The 24,847-nt window shown below is 33.4% G+C and overlaps 1 protein-coding gene across 1 annotated transcript in view; it reads left to right on the top strand.

Annotated features, from left to right (window-relative positions):
• LRPPRC (leucine rich pentatricopeptide repeat containing) overlaps positions 1-24,847 on the top strand; it is a 93,760-nt gene that overhangs the window by 14,303 nt on the left and 54,610 nt on the right. The window contains exons 4-16 of the mRNA XM_032497422.1: positions 1,624-1,745; positions 1,849-1,907; positions 2,589-2,675; positions 3,318-3,444; positions 3,773-3,917; positions 4,209-4,354; positions 4,629-4,734; positions 4,816-4,923; positions 8,523-8,641; positions 10,365-10,458; positions 13,583-13,649; positions 22,932-22,959; positions 24,684-24,741. Of these exons, the coding sequence (XP_032353313.1) occupies positions 1,624-1,745; positions 1,849-1,907; positions 2,589-2,675; positions 3,318-3,444; positions 3,773-3,917; positions 4,209-4,354; positions 4,629-4,734; positions 4,816-4,923; positions 8,523-8,641; positions 10,365-10,458; positions 13,583-13,649; positions 22,932-22,959; positions 24,684-24,741 (1,266 nt within the window). The remainder of the gene's footprint in view (positions 1-1,623; positions 1,746-1,848; positions 1,908-2,588; positions 2,676-3,317; positions 3,445-3,772; positions 3,918-4,208; positions 4,355-4,628; positions 4,735-4,815; positions 4,924-8,522; positions 8,642-10,364; positions 10,459-13,582; positions 13,650-22,931; positions 22,960-24,683; positions 24,742-24,847) is intronic.

The raw sequence follows: 24,847 nt of genomic DNA, 5'->3' as shown, positions 1-24,847 counted from the left end.
CAATGTTCATTCCTGATTTAAGAAAATATTAACAAAGAATAGAAGGATGCTTCTTTAACATGTTAAAATCTAAAGTCAACTAATATGTATAATGGCAATGGAATAAGATGTGAAATATTAGGAATTATTTTTTAGGTGATGTACTTGCTTATCTGTAAAATCCCAGAAAACCAATTTACAATAAAGTAGATGCAAACATTAAATATTCAAGAATCCATAACTTTTCATAGTGAGAAAATGGATAAAAGGATCCAAGTTTAGTCAGAAATACATAAAGTATCTAGGAATGTCCATCAAAAGATGTGTAGCACTTCACATCAAAAAAAAAAAAACAAAAAAAAAAACCCATAGGATAAAGACAGAATCTCACCTCAGAGTTTTGAGTTTATCTAGAATTAATTTTGATGACAAGTTTATTTTGAAAAAGTTTTTAAAATAGAGCTAAATGTTGGATTTTAGGATGGAAAAGGGTTTTCTAAGCATAAAAGGAGAAAAGATAAAGAATTAACTCTATAAAAACTAGAAATGTCTATATGTCAGTAGGCCACATAATTTAAAAACACATACTGAACTGGGAGAAATATTTGCAAGAAAGGCTATAATCTAAAACAGAGCTCTTAATTCATTAGTCATAACATTAAGACCTCAATGGAAAAATAGACACTTACTAACTTTCTATAATAATTGTTCACAAACATGTCTTTATACTATATATCCTGTTTTGTGAGAGTAGAATCCATAACATCTTTGTTTTCCTCTTTGCCAGTAGCATAATGCTTTGTACATATTACACTTGGTAAATACTTGTTGAATTAATATATCTAGAACCTGGTAGGTTGCCACTGTGACTCTTGTTCACAGATTGCTAAAGCTGTGAGAGTTATTTTAGCTTAGGTAACATGCCCAAAGTTACAGGATGAGCTGTTGACAGATCTGAGACTGGAACTGAGGTTTCCAGAGTAAAGGAGATTTTGGAAAGAACACTGGAAATGACAGACTCCCTTTTTAATGTTGCCATTTGCTAACTTTTTAAAAATAGGATTACTTCTGGTGTACTTCCTAGCCACATCATGATAATATAAGTCTCCTTAACTTTTTTTGTTCAAGTTGTTCATTCATGTTTTCTGAAGTATTCTTTGTTTCTTACTCTTTAAATCAATCCATTTTTCAAGCTTAGTAGCTTGGCTAAAAAATTAGCAAAATTGTCAGCACAGTCCTCCCTGTAAAACAACTGCAGTCACAGTCCAGCCATCTGAGGTTCTGTGTAGTATGGCAAGGGCTGCTTCATATAAAAAAACTGTTCAGTCACTTTAAATACGGGGGTCTTGTCAGTGTTTTCCAACAAGAAAGGAATACTATGCTTCAAAAGTAAGAGACCTCTTAATAACTTGAGTAGGCAGTTACTTGTAACTGTCCATTAATTCAGTAATTACTATCTTACATGTACTTAGGTTGCTCTGTTCTGACAGGATTTCTATATAGATGGGTCTAAAAATGGAGAAAAATGGTAAAGTGATAATTTCACCCTTTTTGTTTGTACATTTAAGTGCACATATTTTAATTGTGATGAAGGACGTGATTTTAAGTGCTATTCTAAAAATTTGATTTAAATTTCATTTATAGGTACTGTGTATGATGTAAGTCACTATAATGCTTTACTTAAAGTCTACCTTCAAAATGAGTATAAATTTTCACCAACTGACTTTTTGGCAAAAATGGAGAAAGCGAACATTCAACCAAATCGAGTAGGTAGTTGCTATTGTAAATGTTTATTGGTCATATCCACTTTTATTTTTACCCAGAAAAAAAATTTATTAAAAAGTATTAACTGGCCCATTTCATTGACAGGTGACATACCAAAGGTTGATTGCTGCTTATTGTAATGTGGGAGATATTGAAGGTGCCAGGTATGTAGTTTCATAAATGTATGCTTAAGCAAATAAATTTGTAAGTCTTGTAAATCTAGAATATATTTAATCTTCTTTTTTTTTTTAAATTCTCTTCTTCATAAGAAAATTATTTCAGAAGTATTTTAATCCAGCAAATTTGGTCATATGACTTAGAAAAAATAAAATTGTGTGAGAAGGGAAAGATAATTGAAAATTGTTATTTTAATTAAATACTTGATTTACTAGAGCATAAGTTTAAAATTGTTGAGGTATAAAGCTGAGTTTACTTTTTTTTTAAATTGCTGTTTCCAAAAGGAAATGTTCTTAGCCATTTAAACTATTTGTTTATAAAACTGATAATACTGTATTTTAGTGGTTCATATAAAATCAGTTGTGATATTTCTCTGCTCATGTAAAATTTATTAGTACTTTTGGATGGATGGTTTAGGAAATAAGGAATAAATTGAAATGTACAATCTCATTTTTAACAAATGAATTTTATTAAACTTTATGCTTTTTAAAGGTATTAATTAGTATAGAAGAAACAATCAGATTTTTAAAAATTACCTACTATTTTTAACAAGACTACTTCAAGACTATTGATATAGCTTAAGAGAGTGGAATTTTGTGTACACATGTTGTAAAAAGTGTTCTAAATGTGTATTTCCAAAGAGTATTTTTATTTCTCTTTTATTGCAGCAAGATTCTTGGATTTATGAAAACTAAGGATCTTCCAGTCACAGAAGCAGTATTCAGTGCCCTCGTTACAGGGCACGCAAGAGCCGGGTAATGTTCAACATAAGGTTCTGTTCTCAAGTGAGATTTAAATTGTAGGAAACTATTGTAAAAAATTCTTCAACTATGTTTGTCCACCCTCTCAAAAAAAAAAAACAAAAACCGTGGTGTATGTGAGGTAGAACATGCGTATCTTAAAATACCTTATTCTTAAATCTATCTGTTTTATAAAACTTTTATTTGAAGATTTTCAGTTTTAAAAATTGGGCCTGATCCAAAGTAACTGTAAAGTTTGTTAACTGCTCTGCTAGTGCCTTGGAAAATATTTTTATTTTTGAAGAATCATTTATTAAATGTTATTCTTTCCTCAAAAAGGTAAGTTTGAGTCACAACATACTTAGTGAAAGAGGGCACATTATTTAATATCTGTGTAATTATTATATAATTTGATTTCTGTTTTGGAAAAATTACCTGTAAAAATTTGAGATGTTTATGATATTTCTTGTTTCAGAAACCTGTAACCAGTTTAATAAGTATTTGTCCTTTTCCAGTGTTATCATAATCTAAATGGTTATAATCTAACTTAAGAACTTTCCATTTTAATAAGCGTAGGTAATAACATTCCAGATTGAATAATATTACATCTGGCAGTATTATAGTAATCTGTTTAATTTTCTTTGAATTAATTTACAGAGATATGGAGAATGCAGAAAATATTCTCACAGTGATGAAAGAGGCAGGAATTGAGCCTGGTCCAGACACGTACTTAGCATTATTGAATGCGTATGCCGAGAAGGGTGACATTGACCGTGTTAAGCAGGTATGACTTATATAAGTAAACATACTTTAAAATCACTTGTATAAACTTGTGTTACATTTTGCATGAAGCAGAGAAGTGTAGGTTATATCTGTTTTTAAAGATATCTCTTGTAGATGGTATTGAAGGAAAATTCTTACAGTAGTTCAGTACTTTGGTGTTGATGTAACAGTTATTGTTGATATAGAATTATGGAAGAAGTGCTTAACCTTTAGCTGGTATATGTTCCTAGTTTTTAAAAATCTTGTTATTTTAATTTACTTAGCTTTAATTTAAAAAAAAAAATGACTGGTTTCTAACTTGTTCTTCTAATTTTTGGAACTGTCTATAGACCCTGGAGAAGGTGGAGAAGTCTGATCTTTACCTTATGGACCGTGATTTATTGCAAATTATTCTTAGCTTCAGTAAAGCTGGTTATCCTCAATATGTCTCAGAAATTTTGGAAAAAATTACATATGAGAGAAGGTATATTCCAGGTAGTGTAAAATTTTTTATTTTCATGATTTTTCCGAAAATCTTAATTACTATTTTTACATGATAGAAAGGGCATTCTCTAGCAATAGAGTATTGTGGTAGGTGAACATATGATTCTTTTAAAGTCAGCTTCATAAACTGAAAGACTTGAGTTAATGAATACATGGGAATGTTTTGGTTTGGAAGTGTTTCACTGTTGTTTAGGCAGATCCTTTTGGTTGTCTTTCATATTGGTAGCAGTGTAGAAAAATTGTTGAAGTCAGTAACAAAAGTTGTCTTTGTTTTCTTTTCAGATGCGATGAACCTCATCTTGCTTTTAGTCACTGAAAAATTGGAAGATACAGCATTGCAGATTTTATTAGCATGTCCTTTATCAAGGGAAGACAGTCCAAGTGACTTTGGCAGTTTCTTTTTACGACACTGTGTGACTATGAACACGGTATTCAGTTCATTTTTACTTTGTAGACAGTGTAATAGACAATGAAATAAGATTTTTTAAAGTATAAGAACATATTATGAGATTAGATTAGAACATATTACAGATTTTACTAACTATAAGTAGTATGAAAACTTTGTTTTTGTGTTGTAAGATTATTGCGTAGAAAGATCATGAGAGGTTCAAATTTTTTATCCCAAAAGTGGTAGAATATTTGTAGAAGGTCACATGGTAGGCATTTTGCAGATTCAGCTGATGTGGAGCCTTTCTTTTCTAGCCTGCAGAGAAGATTAAAGACTACTGTCAGAAGTTAAAGGAAGCCCCGCTGCACGCATCTCCTTTCCAGTTCACACTCCAGTGTGCTTTACTGGCCAATAACCTCGGTACTGTATTCTCATAATTAAAACTCATGTAAATAAGTTTTGCTGAGGTAGCTTTGTAATGTTTTATGGTATCTCTTTCAGATTTGGCAAAAACTCTAATGAAGGCTCTGAAGGAAGAAGGTTTTCCTATCAGAACTCATTATTTCTGGCCATTGCTAGTTGGACATCAGAAGAAGAAAAATCTTCAAGGTTAGGTTTTGCCTTTTACAAATTTGTAATGGTGTTCAGATAGCCAGTGAGACAGTTTCTACACACATCGAATTGAATTCTTTGGGAAGACATACTTATTCCTGAGTATTAGCTCTTATGAGAAAATGGAATTGATTTAAATCATAGTAAAGTGTTAGGTAAGTGTTTTAAAAAACAAACATAATGAATTTCTTTCATCTTAATTTCATTAATTTAGTTTCTTAATTCATCTCTGATCTTGATATTCAAGCTTGTGAATATGGCTTTAATAGTTCATTATTTTTAAGTTTTTCAAAAATCTCTTTAGTTCTTGATTTTACATACATACAGCATTTGAAATTAGTTTATCTAGCCTTATTAAAGATAAAGTTATATATAATCAGGCCATTTTCTTTGTGGGCCAGTCTATTTCTTCTTAACTGAGCTGAGTTACAGTAATAGGAAAGGCAGGAAAAGTTTTATTGCAAAATGAGTGCTCATGACCTGACAGCCTGCTGATTGAAGGACAGAAATGTTCAATCTTTCAGGTTCTTAAGTACATTTCAGCATTTAACATACTTTTCCCTGTACACATGGGATGTCTATAGGATATGAATAAGAATTGAACAAATATTAAATTTTAGAGCACAGTATCTAATTCTTTGGTTTGCATTATTGGTAATTCAGAAAGAGTAGTCTCATAAAAAGATGCTTTTAACAGAAGTACTTCCCCCTTGGGGAAACAAAAAATGGTCTTTTTCATTTTATCTCACCGTATAATGTGCTTTAGAATGAGATGCAGAGTTGTTAGTGTGACGTTGGGTGACAAACAAAATGCACAAACATCAAAAAAAGTGCTTTTAGCAGACTTTCGTATTGCAATTTTATTTTAAATATATAGTCGTCTTCTGGTTTAAAGGAAATAGTGAAACAAGTATTCCCTAATTGTTTCTGGCTATAAAAGTCTCTAAATCCTTTTTAGAAAAATCTTTGTGGAAACAGTATGCCAGTTGATTAACTCTTTGCATATCCTCCAGTTCTGTAAACTCTAGGAGGTAACCTTTAACCCAGTATTTTTGAACCACGGAAAGTTGACATCATTCCACGAAAATCTTTGGGCATATTAGCATTGTCCACTTTTATGCAGATAGGAAAACACTTTTTGTACTCCTGTTGAAATGTTTGTTCATCAGGTAGATTTGCTTTTCTCAACCTATCATGGTATCTAGACTTGAATTGGTTACTACATATTTACTACTTAGTAAACAGAATTCAGATAATTTCTTTCTATAGTTGTAGCTCAAACTAGTAGAAAAGTGGACTTCATCTTGAATCTATCTTTTCTTAGAAAATTTATTTATTTATTTGCAGGGGGAAGAAGATAATTAGGTTTACTTATTTATTTAGTTTGATGGAATTACTGGGGATTGAACCCAGGGCCTCATGCATGCTAGGCATGTGCTCTACCACTGAGCTATATCCTCCCCCTAATCTTTTCTTAGATTCTTAGTTGGTCAAAAGTGCCTTGTTTGAAGCTCACATTATATTAATAAGGGAACTGAGCCCAGAGAGACTCAGTGGTTCGTCTAAGGTTCCACATGTGGCTGTCACTGGTGCTGGCGTTAGAACTAGGATTTCTGTCCTATTTTAAATAATCTTTTTTAATACCATAACACCTCCATATTAGACGTTTGTAAATATTATGCTGTATTTATTTTATAAAAATTCTCAGCTACTGGTTAAAAACTAGGTACTGATTTTTGCATTAAGGACATTTGAAAAAGTGGTACCAAGTTTTTTTTATCAGTGAAGGTTTTATCTGGAAAAATAGGAAAGCTGGGAAAGGTAAGTTGAGAATATGAGAGATTGTCAGCTGTTTTATAGTTTTTAAAAACTAGTTTCTCCTTTGCAGGAGGTCTTGAAATAGAGTAAAGTATATATTTCTACAGTCTTTTCTTTATGTAACAGGAAAATGGCTGTATGTCTTCTGTATGCTTTCTTTGGTGTAGGGTAAGAAAGTAACATGCTTATCAGTGCAGTGAATTTTTTTTTTGTCTGGGGAGTTATATATGGTAGAAATAAATAACAGAGGGAAATAAAGGCTGCAGAAATGGAGGATGTAGAGAAGTGTTTCACAAGGAATAAAAATATCCTTTAGGAAATTCAGGGAAGGTATTTAGAGGTCAGATCAAACTGAACCAAGTTTTTAACAATAGGATAATCAAATTTCTATTGAACTCTAGAATTTTTCTGCTTCAGATTTGGCTATCAGCAGCCCGTAAGAGAGATTGTTACAATGACTTCCTCATGGCTTATCTTGCTAGTATTTTTCTCTGTGGTGCAAACGGAAAAGTCTTCTCTTAGAATTTTAGCAAATTGGTCCGAGTGAGAGGAAATAATGCAGAATGATTGAGGATCTACATCCTTTGGTATATTTAGGACACATAAAACGAAGAATATGAAAGGGGAAAGATATAAAAGGAAGGACTGATATGAAAGCCTAAAATGCCAGTTGCGTGAAGTGGTTGAATAGAGAGAACTTTTTAAAAAGTCAGAAATTGCCTCCTCCTAAAGTGAATGCCCTGGGTAGTCTAAAATCATGTGGAGAGGGAGAGGGTATAGCTCAGTGGTAGAGTGCATGCTTAGCATGCATAAGGTTCTGGGTTCACCCAGTACCTCCATTAAAAAAATAATAACAAAAATAAACTTTAAAAAAATATTAAAAATATATGTGAAATGTGAAGTGAACAGCCCTAGCTGGCAAATGTTATTCAGGAAAACCATGTGTCTTTCCCAATAGTTTGAACTATTTTAATAAAACTTTCTGAATGGAGACTTTCCTTTAGAGTCATAAACTTTCTTGTGCCTACATTTGAAACATTTTTACTAGATTGTTTATTTAGTCTTAGTTTAGATTCTCTAAATTCACAGATGTTTTTGGATACACATGTTTATCTAAGTTAATGTATGATTATTTTAATCTTTTATTTTTTCAGAAAAATATGAATTGTATCCTTTGGGAGGATGTATGCATGTATGTCAGATCAACCACCTTTTTTCTCCTTATTGACGAATGTTTCCCTCTTCCCATCTGGCTGTAGTTATTGAGCTGAATACCCTTGCATGTTTCCTCAGAGTGCTCAAGGGAGTGACTACTTATCTGAGCAATGGTGTGAACTCATGTTTCTTAAAACCTGCTTTAGTTTCAGTTAGAAAGATAACGTAAGTTAAAAATACTACCAACACAGATCATCTGAATGAGCAGAATGCACTCCTCTCCCTGAAGAACATTATTGGGAAAATGAAGAATGAAAGAATAAAATGTATTTGAGGCATAGATGATGGGGAAAGTGTTTGTATAGGAATAAAAATCTTCTATCTGCAAGCACTGTGTTGGCCTGTTTTCCAACGATAGAAAATCAAATATATGGTTCCCTTATGCTACATCTAGTCTATGTAACATCTAAGGAGATTTTTTAAATCATTATCTTATTTCCCAGACAAAATGCTGAGCAATTTTCCCACAGTATAATTCAGAGAGTAAATGAACTGAACTTTTTGATATTTTGCTAATGTATACCAAGTTCCTCATCTTTGTGCTTTTAAATTTGATTTTACAGGTGTAGTTGAAGTCCTCAAAGGAATGCATGAAGTAGGAGTAACTCCTGATCAGGAGACGTACATAAATTACGTGTTTCCATGTTTTGATAATATCAAGTCAGTCCGTGCTGTTTTGCAGGTGAGTGCAAGTGTGGTTTTAATTCATAATTGAAGAGAACATCTTTCTTCCCTAGTGTTCTGTGGTAACCACAAAAAAAAAAAGTCACTGAACTGAGGGCTAAAATGGTTATGTCTATATACAATTTTCTAAAGCTTTGTAAAAATACTGGTTAGTGTGACATTTATAGTTGTTAAACTTAAAAAGATTAAAAAAAGTAAAGTAGTATTTTTCTTGTGTTTTGAAAAGACAATGCCAGTACAAAATTTAGATAGAACAATATTCACTCTTTAATCCTACTTTACAGTGCAACTGCAGTTTTCATGTTTTGAGTATTACTTTTCACTTCTATATGAATTTTTATAATACACTCCTAGTATACTTACTATTCCTTTTTTTTTTAAATAATCTTTTATTTGACCCCAAAGCATTATTTTCCTGCCAGATGCTTCCTGTCCCCACCAGAATAGGCAAGGCATTTATGAAGGGGCATATGAAGAAACTGACTTGGACGGTGCATTGGGTCAGCAATGGCTGCACTCTCAATTTTGAAATTAAGTGCTGTACACTTAGGAACAACATGGCAGAGCACCAGATACCTTAATGAGAAGTGTTTTGTTCAGAAGACCTGTTTCCTAGGTGGTTATTCACATAATGCCTTGATTTTTCTCATATTGATGTTATAGTGTTCTCTTTTTTCATTGAAAAAATTACATAATTACAGTCCTCTTAAAGGTAGAGTTTATGTCTTCACTTTTTTTTTTAAGCTTTTTTTTTTTTATTGAGTTATAGTCAGTTTACAATGTTGTGTCAGTTTCTGGTGTACAGCACAATTCTTCAGTCATACCTGAATATGTATATATTCATTTTCATATTCTTTTTCACTGTGAGCTACTACAAAATATTGAGTATATTTCCCTATGCTATACAGTACGAACTTGTTTATCTATTTTATATGTACCTGTCAGTATCTGCAAATCTCGAACTCCCAGTTTATCCCCTCCCACCCGTCTTCAGTGTCTTTACCTGAGTACTTAGCAGTGTATTTTGAGACTGTGCTATACATATTTTACTATTAAAAATATATTTTAAAAAGTAATTTGCCCCCATATTTTTATTTCCCAAAAACCTCCTTTTTTCACTTGGCACCTTTACATTATAGTATGTAGTTACGCAATTATTTTTTATGTTTGCATGCTGTTTTATTGTATGGATATACCATAATTTATCTTTATGCAGTATTAGTTGCTTTTTAATACACTGTTAATAAAAAGTGGTTCAATAAATGGCTAAATTTTGGCTTATATACTTAAATTATTAAAGGATGATGTTGAGATAAGTAATTAGTCATTTGGAGTTAAATAAAAATAAATTTGATCTTTACCTTATTATATGCCCCCAAATATCATGTTAAATCAATGTGTTAAATTTTTATTTTGCTTCAAATGAGAGAATTGTTCCAGTGTCTTCAGTAGTAAACTCTTCCTAGAAGGAAGGCACTCTGAGGGTAACAGATTATATGAATTTGAAAATAAGCATATAATTTGAAATGTTGGTACACCATATCATAGCTTTTGCTAAAGTTCAGTTATTCAGTTTATATGTGTTATTCTAGAAAATGATCTTTTTAAATGAAGGATTTTCAGAATATGGTGACACAAAGAAATGGGAAAACAGGAAATTTGAATGGCATATCAAAATATTTTTAACTGAAGTGTAGTATTGAAATATGCTTTATCCCTAGGAACATGGATGTCTACATGAAAATGATATATTTTCTCAAGCTGAATTGAGAAGTGAAGCAGTAAATGGAAACTTAGACTATGTTTTATCATTTTGTAAGTATGCAGCATTAGCAGTAAACTTGGCAAATGTTGATTTCAGTTACTATTGAGGGCATACAGGGTAGTTCATGCCCTCAGTGCCTACGCCATGTAGTTCAAAGTAAATTCCTTGAAAGCAGGGAAATTTTTATATGTTTTGTTTAGGTCAGACTGCTAAGACAGTTTATCAGTTGAACTTGTGCATAATTTGGAAGTAACTTTAAAGTTAAAAGGTCCTTGGAAAACACATGGTATTAGGTTGGACTGGAGACCCAAAAGACTTGGATTATATTTATAACTAAGCTGCTGATTATGGGACCTGAAACAAGTCTGTATACCACTCTTCGCTTCAGTTTCATGAAATGGAATAGTATAACCTATTTGTCTTACCATGTGGAAGTCTTGAAAATCATGAGATTTTGTTTCTGGCAGTGTATTCTAAACTAATGCCTATTATAGCCCTAAGTTGCATGAAGCCATCTACCGGTCCTCATTAACAAAAACACAACAGATGTTTACTAAACATTTATAAATGCTAGGGTGCTTTATAGTGTTCATCACATGTTAATAAAATTCCTCCATTGATAGATGAAGAAAATTATAGAGAGGTTTAAATGATTTGCCCAAAGTTATCGATTGAGCCAGAAACAAGATCATCTAACCTTAACCTTATTTTTTCCCTATATTTTAATTTTAATAAATTCTACATTAAAAAAACATTTTAAAAGATGTCTGTGACGTTAACTTGACAGTGTTTCAGATCTTGTGAAAAAAAATCATTAAAAAAAACCTATAGACATCAATTTCTAGTCCCTGAAAATGTTAAAAGTTAAGCTTTGATTAATGTATATTCAAATGGTATACATGGAAGCTTTGTGAAAACTAAGTTACTAATATATATTACCTGTATCTGTGTTATTGAAAGTAACTTACTGTATTATTGTAAGGGAAAGGCAAAATGTTCAGTATGAAAAGTGGTGACTGTTAGAGGTGTAGTTATTTGAGTGCAAGGTTGGAATTAATGCTGGCTGCTATCTGAGTGTATTGATTTTGCCTTCCACTCTGTATAATATATAGATTTTCCATACTGACAAGATGAAAACAGAAGCATTAGCAGAGGAATCTGGGCACATAAGGTGGATACATGAGAGCTGCCTTTCCCTTTATCATACCATCCATTCTGCTTCACTGTCAACCTCTTGATTTTCTTTTAGACTTGTTTGTTGCTAGGGAAACTAGGTGCTTTTTGTCAGCAGCCTTCCAGCTTGCTGAGATATTTCTGGTCACCTTTTTAATGAATAAAAACTTGATTATATTCTGTAAAATACTAATTTGAATAGTTTAGAAATAAGTTTCCAAGAGGTTATTTATTAACTGTGTGAAAAAAAAAAAGATGCCATGAACTTAAAGACTAAAGAAGATTTCAGCTCACACTCCCAACAGTGCCCTCCCTCCACCTTTGATTTACAGGTCTTTGAAGAGCAGTTAGTTCTGTAATTGCTGGTGTTCACTGTAGGCTGCTATTAGATAAGCCCTTTTGGTTACTACAAGGAATGGCAGGTAGTAGAGAAGAGTAAATGACTTGTGCTTTTAATTTTTAATTGAGGTATAATTGACATAGAACATTATATTAGTTTTAAATATATAACAATGATTTGATATTTGTGTGTATTGCAAAATGATCACTATAATAAGTCTGGTTAACGTCTGTCCTCGTACGTGGTTACAAACATTGTTTTTGCTTGTGATGAAGACTTCTAAGATCTACTGTCTTGGCAGCTTTTACATATGAAACATAGTATTATTAACTGTAGTCACCATGCTGTACATTACATCCTTATGACTTAGTAAATGGCTTATCTTGATCAAGTTTGTACAGTAGGAAGAAACATTCTTTCCACTTGTGTTTGTAGGCATAGAAATTAATTTGATCAAGCAAAATTGAAGGTTACTGAAAAGCATGTGGTGTGTCTACTTTAAAATTCCTGGAGTGACTAAATGCAGGTCATTTCAGAAATGATTTTTAGATTTTCAAATGCTGCATACAACCACTGTGAAACTTAAAGCTTCCTGTTCAGGGGATCTAACAGTCGATCTAAAGTAATTCTCCTTATGTATGTAGGTTAAATTTTTACTCATATTTAGGGAAATGAGCAAATCTTAAAACCTACTGTGTCTTTTCCCATGAGTTTTTTTGTTTTTGTTTTTTTAAAGTTAACCAGGTAGCTTAATCTTTACCTGATATTCATTAATTCTCTCTTCAGAATTTGTTCCCACTATGAGTTCCTTCCTAATTTCATCCCTCTTGGATCATTCAGTAGCCACTTTACATGTATACTGAAAAGATTACAACAATTATTTATAACAGGACACCATTTTAATATAGTGACAGGGAAAAAGAAATTCAGGCGATGCCTACCATGATTCCATTCTGTGGATTATGGCAAGGATTATGTGCAAAATCAGGTCTTATGCCTTAAGGCCTGATTTTTACACTAAGGCAAGTCAGGCTCATGGTGTCGGCATTGAAACATATAAGGTTGTAGACTTAAATGCCAAAATGAATAGTAGAGCAAACAAATCATCAGAAAAGTGAACAATCAGTAAAAGTCAATTATGTAACAGAGATAAAGAGGTTATTATGACTTTAGGTTGTCACTCTTGCATGAATGCAAGCCATAGATCATAGTGGAAAATGGAATGAGAAAGTGTGAATGGTTCAGCAAAATCCAACACCACTCTTAGAAAAGAACTTCTTCCCTCGTCTTCTGTTTTTAAAGGGTAGTTACAATCTCTCCCTTCGTAGTGCCGTGTTGTCCAATAACATACAGCCTTGGTATGTGTGCCAGGCTGACTTTGAGTATGCTGGTAGATTAGTTACTGCCATTTATAGAAGAGAATATAAAATCATAGTTGTGTATATTTATGTAAATGAAGTAAAATGTTTTAAAAGGATAGATTATATTGCCAGTATATGTTACTGCATTGTCTAATTTTGTATGAAAACGTTTCCATTCTTAAGATACTGTTTGCAAAATGAAAATTGAAAAGTATTGGTATAAATGTGTTTCCAAATAAGTTGATAATTTAAGTTTTTGTTTTTGCTCTGGGGTTTTATGATGTTCATTTTCTTTTGCAGTAGAATCAAATACATTGCCTCTCTCACTTACTTCGTTCAGAGGCAGCTTAATTCTAGGCTTTAGAAGGTAAGATGATATATATAATGTTGTTTACCTGAATATTGACTGACTGCTCCTTTTGACCTCCTTTGTCAAGAAAGAAACAGATATTCTTATCTTCCAATATACTAGTTACCTGAAATAACCTTACTTGTTTTAATTGTTTCTACTAAGTAGTTGAGTTTAGGTCACCTTTTATATCATCTCTTCTCAGAAATAACACTGATTTGGTAAAAGTCTTATTTCAAAAAAGAATGCACTGCTTGTGGTGAGTTGGCGTTATAGACAAATTTACATGTGTATTTGATTTATACTTTGAGCATTTAATTACAAGATGACTTTTATTCGGTATGAAACTACTCTCTGCTTTGGTGTGCTCAGGGAATGTTAATGACCTTTTCTGCCAGTTTTGTTATTTTGAGATAGTCCAGCGTAGAGACAGATTGAAAGAACAGGAAAGGAAATACCCACATATCCTTTACTGCAGATTCACCAGTTGTTGATATTTTGCCACATTGACTTGCCTCCTCTCTCATATACTTTCGCTCTAATATACACACGCATTTATATGCACACACAGACATGTACATATATACACTTTTTTTTCCCTTTTTGCTGAACTACTTGAATTTGTAGACAACATGATGCTGAATTCTTCAACATATCTCTTTGAAGAATAAGGTCATCATCTATATAATCAAAATACCAGTATCACTCCTAAAATATTAGCAATATTATAACATCATCCAATATATATAGTCTATGTTGATTGTCCCAGCTGTTTAAAGTTTCTCTTTTATGGCTGTTTTACTTTTTGAGGATTCAGTTAAGTTTATGCATGGTATGTGATTGGTATCTCCTTATTCTCATAATCAAGAACAGTTCCCTACTTTTTAGGGGGTGGGGTGGGCAGAAGAGTCCAGGCTACTTTCTCTGTAGAATGTTGCTTTCACATTTGTGTCTAATTTCTTCCTCATGATCAGACTTAGGTTGAACATTTTTAGCAAGTGTACTTCATAGGTGATTGGCTTAAAGGGGTATAATGTCAGGTGTCCAGTATTAGTGCCATCAGCGAGGGTTGATCATTTGTTTACGTTGGTGGCCCCTGCGTCTCCCTTGCAAAAGAACCTCATCTCCTTTGTGATCATTAAGGTGTCTGTGGGGTGATACTTTGAGACAGTGTGTCTTCCCTGATTCCTAGCTACTTTCAGTGGTTATAGCAGCCATTGGTAATTCGTCAAATCAGTTGTTAACTGTGGTAGTTGCAAAAGGATGAGTTTGTAATTTTTTCATTCTTTCTGTGTTTATAATGTTAATGACTTCTGATAATAATCCCAGTAATTTTTAGACTGTTTGTTGATGGGAACACTAGTTCTATAGACAACTCCGGAAGCTCCAGTGCAGACAAGAGAGAGAACAAGCAGGTAGGATTCTTCAGCTGGTGTAGTTCCACTCCTTTCATACATCTGCATACATTTATAAATGATTAGCTGCTTTGTATGAAGTTTAAAAAAAACAAAAAGCAACAAGGTCTGTGCCTTTAAAAATAAAGTTTGAAAAACACATGTATATAATCAAGCAGATAAAAATGCTAGTAGAGCTAGATTTTTAAAAAAGAACCCTTAATGCATCATGAAGTGAAATACAGTGACATTGTCATACATTATTTGTCCTTAAGACTTGAAAACAAGTTTTTAATATAAACTTCCAGGTTGTGGGTATTTCCTTCTTTAGCTTTACTAACCTATTTTTTAGTCAGTTTGAATGGCAGTTGTTGTATTTCACAAATTGTGGACTTCTCAAAGTACTTGGACTATAAAATTGATCCAATATGATGAAGAAAGCTGAATTGTATATTCTGATATATACCAAGGTCTGTCACTGATCTTTTTTAGTGGCTTAATGATTAAAATGCAGAGTTGCTTACTCCTCCAGTAAATGTGTCTGGTTGCTGTGTTTTTTGCTTCTTTTTAATTTTGTGTCATCTTTGCTGTAAGATTTTTTTTTCAATCTTCCTCTTGCCAACTTTCAGTGTAGTTACCTTAAGTAACCTACATAGGTGGGAAGGGTATAGCTCAAGTGGTAGAGTGCATGCTTAGCATGTATGAGGTCCTGGGTTCAATTCCCAGTACCTCCTCTAAGAATAAATAAATAAATAAACCTAATTACCTCCCCCCTTAAAAAGGACAAAAAAAATGCAATGAAAAAAAAAAGTAACCTACATATGCTTAAATAATTTTCTGGTTTTGGTTCATTGTGGGCTGGGAAGTTAAATAAACCTAAGCCATTGCAATTTGGAAAAATAAAAGGTTCTAAATAAGAGCATGCATTTTTTTTTTGCTCTTATTTTATGACAAAGATTTTGAGGCAGATGTTTTGATTATTAGAACATAAGGTCCATGTTTGGTTTATTGCACTATTTTTAGCTCGTAGATATTAATACCTGGCACATGATTAGCACTGTTGAATTAATTACTGAGGCCTTTTTGTTCTCTATTTCTGCCTGTTTTTGAGCATTCCCTTTAATTTAACAAGTATTCTTGAGATTAGAAGTATTGGTTAGGATCAGATTGTAAAATATTTTAAGTAACATAGAGGAACTTGTTCTTTATTGTGACAAAAGTAGACTAACTTGTGCAGTGCAGAGGCTTGGCTGAGGCAGAGATACATCCAGAATCTATTTTAAGCTCAGACATTGTATTTATCATTTCTAGAAATTGAATTTTTTTTTTTTTTTTAACCTCCCACATCTCCTTAACATGCTCATGCTTCTTTTTTTCCTTCTTGACTCTGGAGGTGTTAATGATAGATGTCTTGATGTCCTTGTCTACTAATTCTCTTAATTAATTACTTTTCTCATTATGCACCATACATTTCTGCTTGTTTGTAATTTCTGACTGGATACCAGGTGTGGATTTTATGCTGGTGGATGTGGGTTTTTTGTTGTTGTTTGGTTGGGTTTTTTTTTGTTTTTTCAATTTCTCTGAATATTTTTGAGCTTTGTTCTGAGATGGTCTTAAGTTACTTAGAACAATTTTTTTTTTAAAGAAGCAACCAGTTTATTATTTTTTTACAATGTTGTGTTAGTTTCTGGTGTATAGCATAGTGATTCAGTTATACATACATGCATACATATGCTTTTGTCATGTTCTTTTTCATCATAGGTCATTACAAAATACTGAATGTAGTTCTCTGTACTATACATTAGGGTAGGACAGTTTTCTTAGTGCTTGCTTTGTTGGGTAGGACTAGAGCAGCTTTTGGTCTAGGATTATTCCCACTGACTTAGTTGAGCCCAGCTATTAAGGCAGTATCCTCCTGAGTACTCTATCTGCTAGGCCATGTATTTTGAGATTATTGGGAGTGTAAACTATTCCAATCCCTGTGTGAGTTCTGGGAATTGTCTCTTTTGGAGCTTCTGAAAAGTTCTCGGGTAGTTTCCTTGGCTTCAGATTGTTTCCTCACTGGCATGTGCTTATCAGTACTCAGCTGAAGACTGAGGACAGCTCCCTGCAGATCCCTAGGGCTCTCTTTGTCCAGGTCTCTCTGCTCTGATAGTCCGCCCTATAAAAACAAATTTCAGTTAGTCCCTTTTGGGGAAATATTTTAAATCTGTAGGTTCTAAAACTATATTATGTTGATGAATTTTATCATAGATACAGAAAAGTTTCAGGTTGTGGTTGGCATTAATCGTAAGAATGTGTGTAATTTGAAGCGTTTGGGACTAGAGGTGATTTCTTTCTTTTCCTCCCACCCCCAAAACTATTAATAATTCAAAACATAGTTGTTATAGTCCATTATCTTGGCATCAGCGTAGCCTTCTGTTCTTTCATTCAACGCTGAATCGAATAGTATGTATATTTTTAAGTCTCTTTGTCAGTACAGTCAGCACCGCTACTGAAACAATCGCTTGTCATGTGCTTCTCTAGTAACTTTAGGATTGGCCCAGTGACTAGGAGAAAACTGAGATCTGGTTGGTGTGGTCAGTAGAGTCCTGCAGCTCCTGTAAGGATTAGCACATAACAAATTCACTTAAAGTTACTCCTTACCAAATATAATTATTCAGTGTTATCAGAAATGTAAGAAGTTATGGAATATTAAACGAGATATGACAGACACTTTAGCTAATCCTAAGGGAAACTTGGATGTGTATTTCAATGTTGGAATGCAATTTTTGAAATAGTTATCTACCTTTAGTATAACCTCCCTAATAGGGGTAGGTCCAGGGTCCACGAGGCAGTAGTTCCTGTCATGTGTTGTGTAACCTATTTGAGCCCAGATGAATTTTTTTATGCTATTCCACAATATTTTTTTTAAAAACCAACACTTTTTCTCATATATTTTGAGTGATGTTTAAGTGGCAAGCTAATCTTTCTGTAAATTGTTAAACTCAAGGAATGATCATTGAATACCAATCAAGTGTAATGGCTTCCCAAAGTTTTCCAATTTCTAAATTAAATTGTCTGTTAACATATCTAGGCAAAGTCCCCTGTAAAAAACTTTTTAAATTCTGTACTACTTAGTTAAGGTTAGATTATTCAAGATTATTAGGAAATTTTTACTTTAAACTTTCATAAAGAAATAAAGCTATTTCCAGAGTATTTTAAAGGGCATTTACCTCTGACTGATAAAGTTAGTAAATTGTTTTGTCAAATCCAGGGCAAGTAGATGTTTAGTATGAATAAGACTTTCTTCCCTTTTAACAGTAGCACTAGCTGAACGAACTTCAAATTGGAAAGAAGGTAGTGTACATTTTATATGTTACTGAAAACACCACCACCAGAAATACTGACTCACTTCTAAGAGACAAAATGGCACTGAAGATAGTTCAGAATTTGCTTGGCGATACAACATATCAAAAAGAGAAATGTTTCAGAATTGGTATGGAGGCATTTAAGTCTTTGTAGTCCATAGAGAGAGAGTTCTGTGATATAAGGAAGGATTTTTTGACCCAGTGGTGAAAGGTTGAGCTGCCTTTCATATGTTGAAGAAAATCAAGTTTCTGATACTAGCTGTATCAAAGACTCCAAGTGCCTCATGTTAAGTCCTCTTTTCAGTCAGCCAGTGAGACTTCCACACATGACATTTTTACAAGAGGAGGGGAAATACTTCATGAACTACAATTTGTGAGTGCTTAGAAAAGAAAATAGTAGCTCGTATTAATGTGTACTGAGGGCCGGGACTGCAAGATAATAGGTAATTCAAGGATGAATAGAAATCGTCTTGCCCCCAAGTTGTTCATTAGTTGGAGACCAGAAAGTAAGACTGCAACTGCAAACTAGTCTTGATAATTGTGCATGTTTAGAGAAGACACTATCTCTTTCTGCCAAGGTTAGAGGAAGGATGGGTCAGGGCAAGATACGTAGAGAAGGTGCTGAGCATTGAAGGATGAGTAAGAATTTGTTCAGAGGAAAGAAGGGCATTCTAGGCAAAGACTTTGGGGCTGAGAGAATAGTGCATTTGAGGACCTGATGACAGATTGACATAATGGTAGCCCAGTACCATGAAGTAATGGCAAGGAATAAAGCAAAATGGTAGCCTGGGGCTCTTCATGAATGAGCTCATTCTAAGTTACGAGGTTTAGACCTTGAGTCATGGCTTTGAGGCACTGAAAGATTGACATAATGAAGATAAGACTGACTGGATTTTCAAAGAGGGTAGAAAAGGGTGCAGATACGAGTAGATGGGGGACTGGGACAACAGGAAGAGATGATCAGCAGTTTGGGGGATCCTTCGAGGAGCCTGTGGAACTTCAGGTGAAGATACTTCACTTAGCCTTTGAGTCTGTTTCCTCTGTTGTGAAACAAGGAATTTAAATATCTACATGCAGGATTATCTTAAAAATAAAAAAATATGATGTACTTGGAATCTAGTACAGAGGAATTTCTTTTAAGAAGCAGCTGGGGAAGGAGAATTTCTAAGAGATTGAGTAGCATCACTAGGAGACTGGGAGGGAACGATCAACAGCACATCCCAAAACTTGGTCAAAGGGGACCAAAAAGTGATGGTTGAATTTTGAATTGAAATTGCTGATAATAGTGAGAGTACTTTCTGTGGAAGTTTGGGACCAGAAGTCATATTGCAGGGATGAATGTGTAATGAGTAAGTGTTGACTATTGTTTACACAAGCTTGGTTTGAAAAGATTCTGCATGGGGTTGGTTTGTTTTTTTCTGGACCTGTGCCATCCATCATGAAACTTCATGTTCAAGATAGTGCTTTTAGTCATTTTCAGTTGTTTTAGCTATATGTACAATTTTGAAAGTTTACCTCTATGCCTTCCCTAGGTACTTCAGGCCAAGTTTGAGGGCAATTTACTATCTTAGGAATATTTTTTATCCTACATTAAGTTGATATTTGATGAAAAATATGATTAAAGTAGCTTTTCTTTAAAAGAAAGTTCAGTTTTATTTATGTTGAGAGTTTGAGTAGAGATGTAAAATCTAATTAAACCAAAGATGGTATATGCATATGAGTGTTTTTTTTTTTAATGGCGCTTTCAATCTTTCACAAAAGTAGAACTCCCCAGTACCCACCACCCAGCTTCAACAGTTAAGGTTTTGGCAATCTTGTTTCATCTGTTCCTTCTCCACCCCCACTTACCCCCTTTTTCCCCCTGGACTGTTTAAAATTACAGACCTCTTGTCATTCTATCTATAAATACTTTAGTACATGTCTCAGAACTTATTTTAATTAAGACAGCATAACCACTGTAATATTATCGCATCTGACAAAATTAACAATAATTGAGAAGAGGAATTCACCAAATTCCCAAAGGGGTCCATGGTGCAGAAAAGCTAATCTTGCCACTTAACATTGTGCACTTTTGGGCATTGGCTTCTCACTTGCAAACTCTGATTTCCTTACTCCCCTCAGCCCCCTCCCCCAGTCCTTACATGTGGTAGGCATCTAGCTACAGGTTCAGGTTCCTTGGAATTAAAGCTGTTACTGGCCTAACCAAAAAGATGCCTGACTTTTTATCACTATAGATTTTTACTCATTCTTCACTGAGGAGCATTTTATCCTCATTTTGAGGGCTTACTCCACATTCACTTCCTAATTGGCAAAAAAAAAAAAAGAACTTTCTGCATATGGAAATACCAAGTAGTCAGAGGAGGCTACTCTGTAATCTGTGGATGGATGAGATGAAAATTTCCTGTAATAGGTGAGAGATTGTTTTCTGATGCAGCCTAGAGGTGCAATTTTTAAGTCAGTTTATCATTTCTTCTGCTAACTGCTCAAAGAATTTTTCCCAAATCAAAATAAGCGCTATGCTAAACACAGGGCTTTATAAACATTTTCCCACTTAACAGATAAGATTTCATCGTTTTCAAAACTTTTTCTTAACATGCTTTAGTAGGAGGGATGCTTTTATCATAAGGCAGAAGATTACAGAGGGGCATGGAGCATGCTTTTATTTTTTGTTTTAAAATAATTAGAGCGTTCCAGGAAGTTACAAAGATAGGACACAAAGGGCCTATATACTCTTCACCCATTTCCTGCCAGTGGTTACATCTTATGTAACTATAGTGCGTTATCAAAGCTAGGAATTTTACATTGGTACAACATGTGTGTATAGATCTGACATTTTATCACATGTATAGGTTTGTGTAACTATCACTACAATGAAGATACAGAACTATTCCATCATCACAAGTTACCCACCACTGCCTCTTTATCTCCCCTCTGTCTTCCCTCCACTGTCCCTAACCCGTGGCAACCACTAATTTGTTCTCAATTTTTATGATTTTAGATGTAGAGTTTGTATAAATGGACTCAGAGAGTATATCGTATTTTGAGATTGGCCTTTTTTCACTCAGTGTAGTGCCCCTGAAATCCATCCAACTTGTCTTGTGTGTCAGTAGTTCATTCTGAATATGTTTTTAAAGTAAAAATAAGTGCCTTGTTAACTCACTGTACCAAAGCAATCCACCCAAACTCAAGTTTAAAGAAATCTGAATTTTTGTGGGTATAGGTTTAAAAAAGCCTGTAAGTTTTGTACACACTTTACAATGTAAATATAATATACACAACTACAATAAATATCTTATATAAATTATACTTGCATTGTAAGATTATCATTAAAACACATAACCAGTCATCTTAAAGTAGCTTCTGTGTTTGAATTAAAATATACACAGCTTATAGACATATGTTTACAAAGCTTAGAAATAGTATAAGACCAGTGTTCATTGGCTACCCAGTTTTGTAAATGGTTTTTCATTTAAACAGGCAAATCTGAGTGAGCTGTTCTTTTTGCTTTCTTTGAAGTATTTTCAAATTTCCAGAAAATTATGAGTAGTAGAGAGAACTCTTATATACCCCATTTATTAACTTTTTGTATTTTGCCACCTTATCGTTATACATTCTCTCCATCTATTTAAACACACATGTATACATATATATAAATTTTAATTGTTCGGAACTATTTGGGCTGAGGTTGCATATGTCATGACCTTTTACCCTTAAATATGTCAGTGTGTAGTTCCACAGAACAAGGATATTCCCTTATACAACCACAGCACAGTTGACAAATTGAAGAAATTTAACACTGGGAATATTTTAATCTAATGTTCATGTACCAGTTTTATCAATTATTTTCTCTCTCTCCATTTTTTTTTTTTTTTTTTTTTGTATTTTCTCCCTCCTGTACAGAATCCAGTTCAGGAATGGATGTTAGTTGTCTTTTCTCTTTAATTTTCTCTAATCTGGAATAGTTTTTCAGCCTTTGTCTGATAACATTGATAGTCTTGGAGAAAATGGGCCAGTTATTTTACAGAATGTTCCTCTTGGTGGTTCCCCATACTTACTTAGCTTCATGTTACACCCCTGGCTGGAATACCACAGGAGTGATGTTCTGTCATTCTCAGGGAATCAAATCTAAAAACAGTGTCCATCAGCATCTCATTAGTGATAAAAGTTTTGATCACTCAAGTGGAGACATTGGTTCCATTTCCCCATTATGTGGTTACTGTCTTTACTATTGCAAGTAGTAAGCAGTCTTGGGCAGACACTTTGAGACCATGCAAACATCCTGCTCCGTCAAACTGGGACCCCAAGATTTAGGGATGTTTCTTAATGATTCTTGCCCAAATTGATCTTTATTTTGAGGGTTCATAGTAACCGAGAGTCAATCCTTCTGAATTACCTTGCCCTGAAAATTCACCTTGATTTTGGAAACATTTATGTACTTATTTTTTAAAGCTTCGATCTGTATCCGTTGCATATAGTAATTGCTAGTGTGTTTTAACTTAGAAGTGTTTTTTTTCAAACCTCTGGGTTTATTTTTAATCCTTTGCTGCCCCCTGCAGGTGTATGAATATAAGTCTTTGGAGCAAGGTAAGTACTCTCAATATTGCAAATCATAAGGTGATACATAAAAAAAGCAAAAGTTGTAATAGCTTCATACATTAATGATGTATCATTATAAGTTAATGAATATAGAATCTTAAAGTTGGTAGTTTTGAAAATGCCTTCCTGGGGCATGAAATTTATTATTGCAGTGAACCTTGACTTAGTTCTAAATTGTTCCTAAGATTTCCAACTTTTCCAAAAAACAGCTGTTAACATTATTGCAGTGGCATTTGACCATACAGATTTAATAGTTATTTTAAAAAATATATGCATGTACATATATGTTTGTGTAAGTGTATCTATATATGAATGATAGATCACTTTTAAATGGCTATCTTTTTTAAGAAGTTAATTGCTTTTATGCAGGAAGTACAATTACCCTTATGGTGAATTACAAGAATATTTGTAGCTTAATAAAATCAGAATATGCATTACTGATTAGAATGACCAAGTTAAGTATTTTTTTAAATCTTATTTTCATTCAGTTCTTTTTTTAGTATTATATTGCCTTTCAAACTAAATAGTCAGTTGTAATATATGGTTGAGACATTTATATTTAGAAATAATTTTTTTGACTAGAAAGATTTTTCATTGGTTTTTTAAATGTGTTTTTGTACAAAATTTGGTATTAAATGTGGCTGTCCTGTGTCTAATGTATGGCTACAGCTTCTGGTAGAATTTATTGTCTGTCTTATATACATGTCTGTGTTGGTTAAAAAACAATTTGTAGGTGAAGATTGTTTTGTTTTGCTTTACTTTTGAACACTTTCTGTCTTAACTATCCTTTGAGTTGCTATTAACCACAGCATTAATTCATGGTGGAGTGAAGTGGGATATGGTCACTTTTGCCTAATTTTCCATATTAGAAAATAAATAGTTGCAGAAGTAACTCGTTTGAGTTGCTAAGTTATAATATGTGGCAGGCACTATTTAAAGAACTAATAAGTTCAGTTGTAGAATATACATAAAAGTTATTCAGAATTCCTAACTTGTATCACTTCAGATAACTGTTTCTTACTATCTTCAGCCTGTGGATATATAGTCAAATACTGTTTTCAAGTTACATGTCAGTACTGTAGGTTTTGTAATCATTTTCGTCATAAAATACATATTTGGATTTTTTTATTGAAATTTTGTGGGCAGAATTAATGTCGAAGAGTAAGTCTTTTAGTGTTTGTGTATTCAATTGATAAGAATCCATGAGAACAAACACGTTAGAAGTTTTGACCCTTTAAGATGACTGGAAAACTGTTGAAAAACTGTCAACAATGACAACAAACTTATATTTTGCTTTGTTAATTCTGTAAAACTTCATTTAAAAGGAAGAAACTGGCCCAGTTTCAAACAGACCAAAAACAATACAATGACAAATAACTTTGGTTGATAATTCCTGTAAGCTATTTCCTATTATAACAATTTATTTAGAACAATATATTAACAAGTCAGTCTGGAGGCTTTCTTAGTGACATTTCATGAAACATTGCAGTTTTCCTTCAACATAGGTTTGTTTTATTTTTGTTTTTAAAAGACAAACCTATTATTTAAAAACGAAACAATCTCCTTGGCAGGTGGGGGTGGTGTTGAATTACTGTGATATAGAATAATACCTTACTGGGCAGAGGCTTTATTATTTCAAGAATTCAATTTCAGATTGTATTTGTTCTTGTTTGCTTCTCTTACTGCAATGTGCGCATTTTCTGTCTTACCAGATAACAGAACTGTTGTACAAGGATGGACGTTATTGCCAGAAGCCTCCAGGACCAACGGGTAGCGTTTCAATTTCGATGATTGTAACTTATCCACAAATCCATTCTTCTGTGTAATGATGGGCTAGAAGGATTACAGCAGTAAATGCTTTCTTTTTGAAAGTGAA

This window comes from Camelus ferus, chromosome 15 (assembly GCF_009834535.1).
Source record: "Camelus ferus isolate YT-003-E chromosome 15, BCGSAC_Cfer_1.0, whole genome shotgun sequence".
NCBI classification, from domain to species: domain Eukaryota; kingdom Metazoa; phylum Chordata; class Mammalia; order Artiodactyla; family Camelidae; genus Camelus; species Camelus ferus.
The sequence above is the reverse complement of the archived record's forward strand: the minus strand, read 5'-3'. Positions and strand labels throughout refer to the sequence as shown.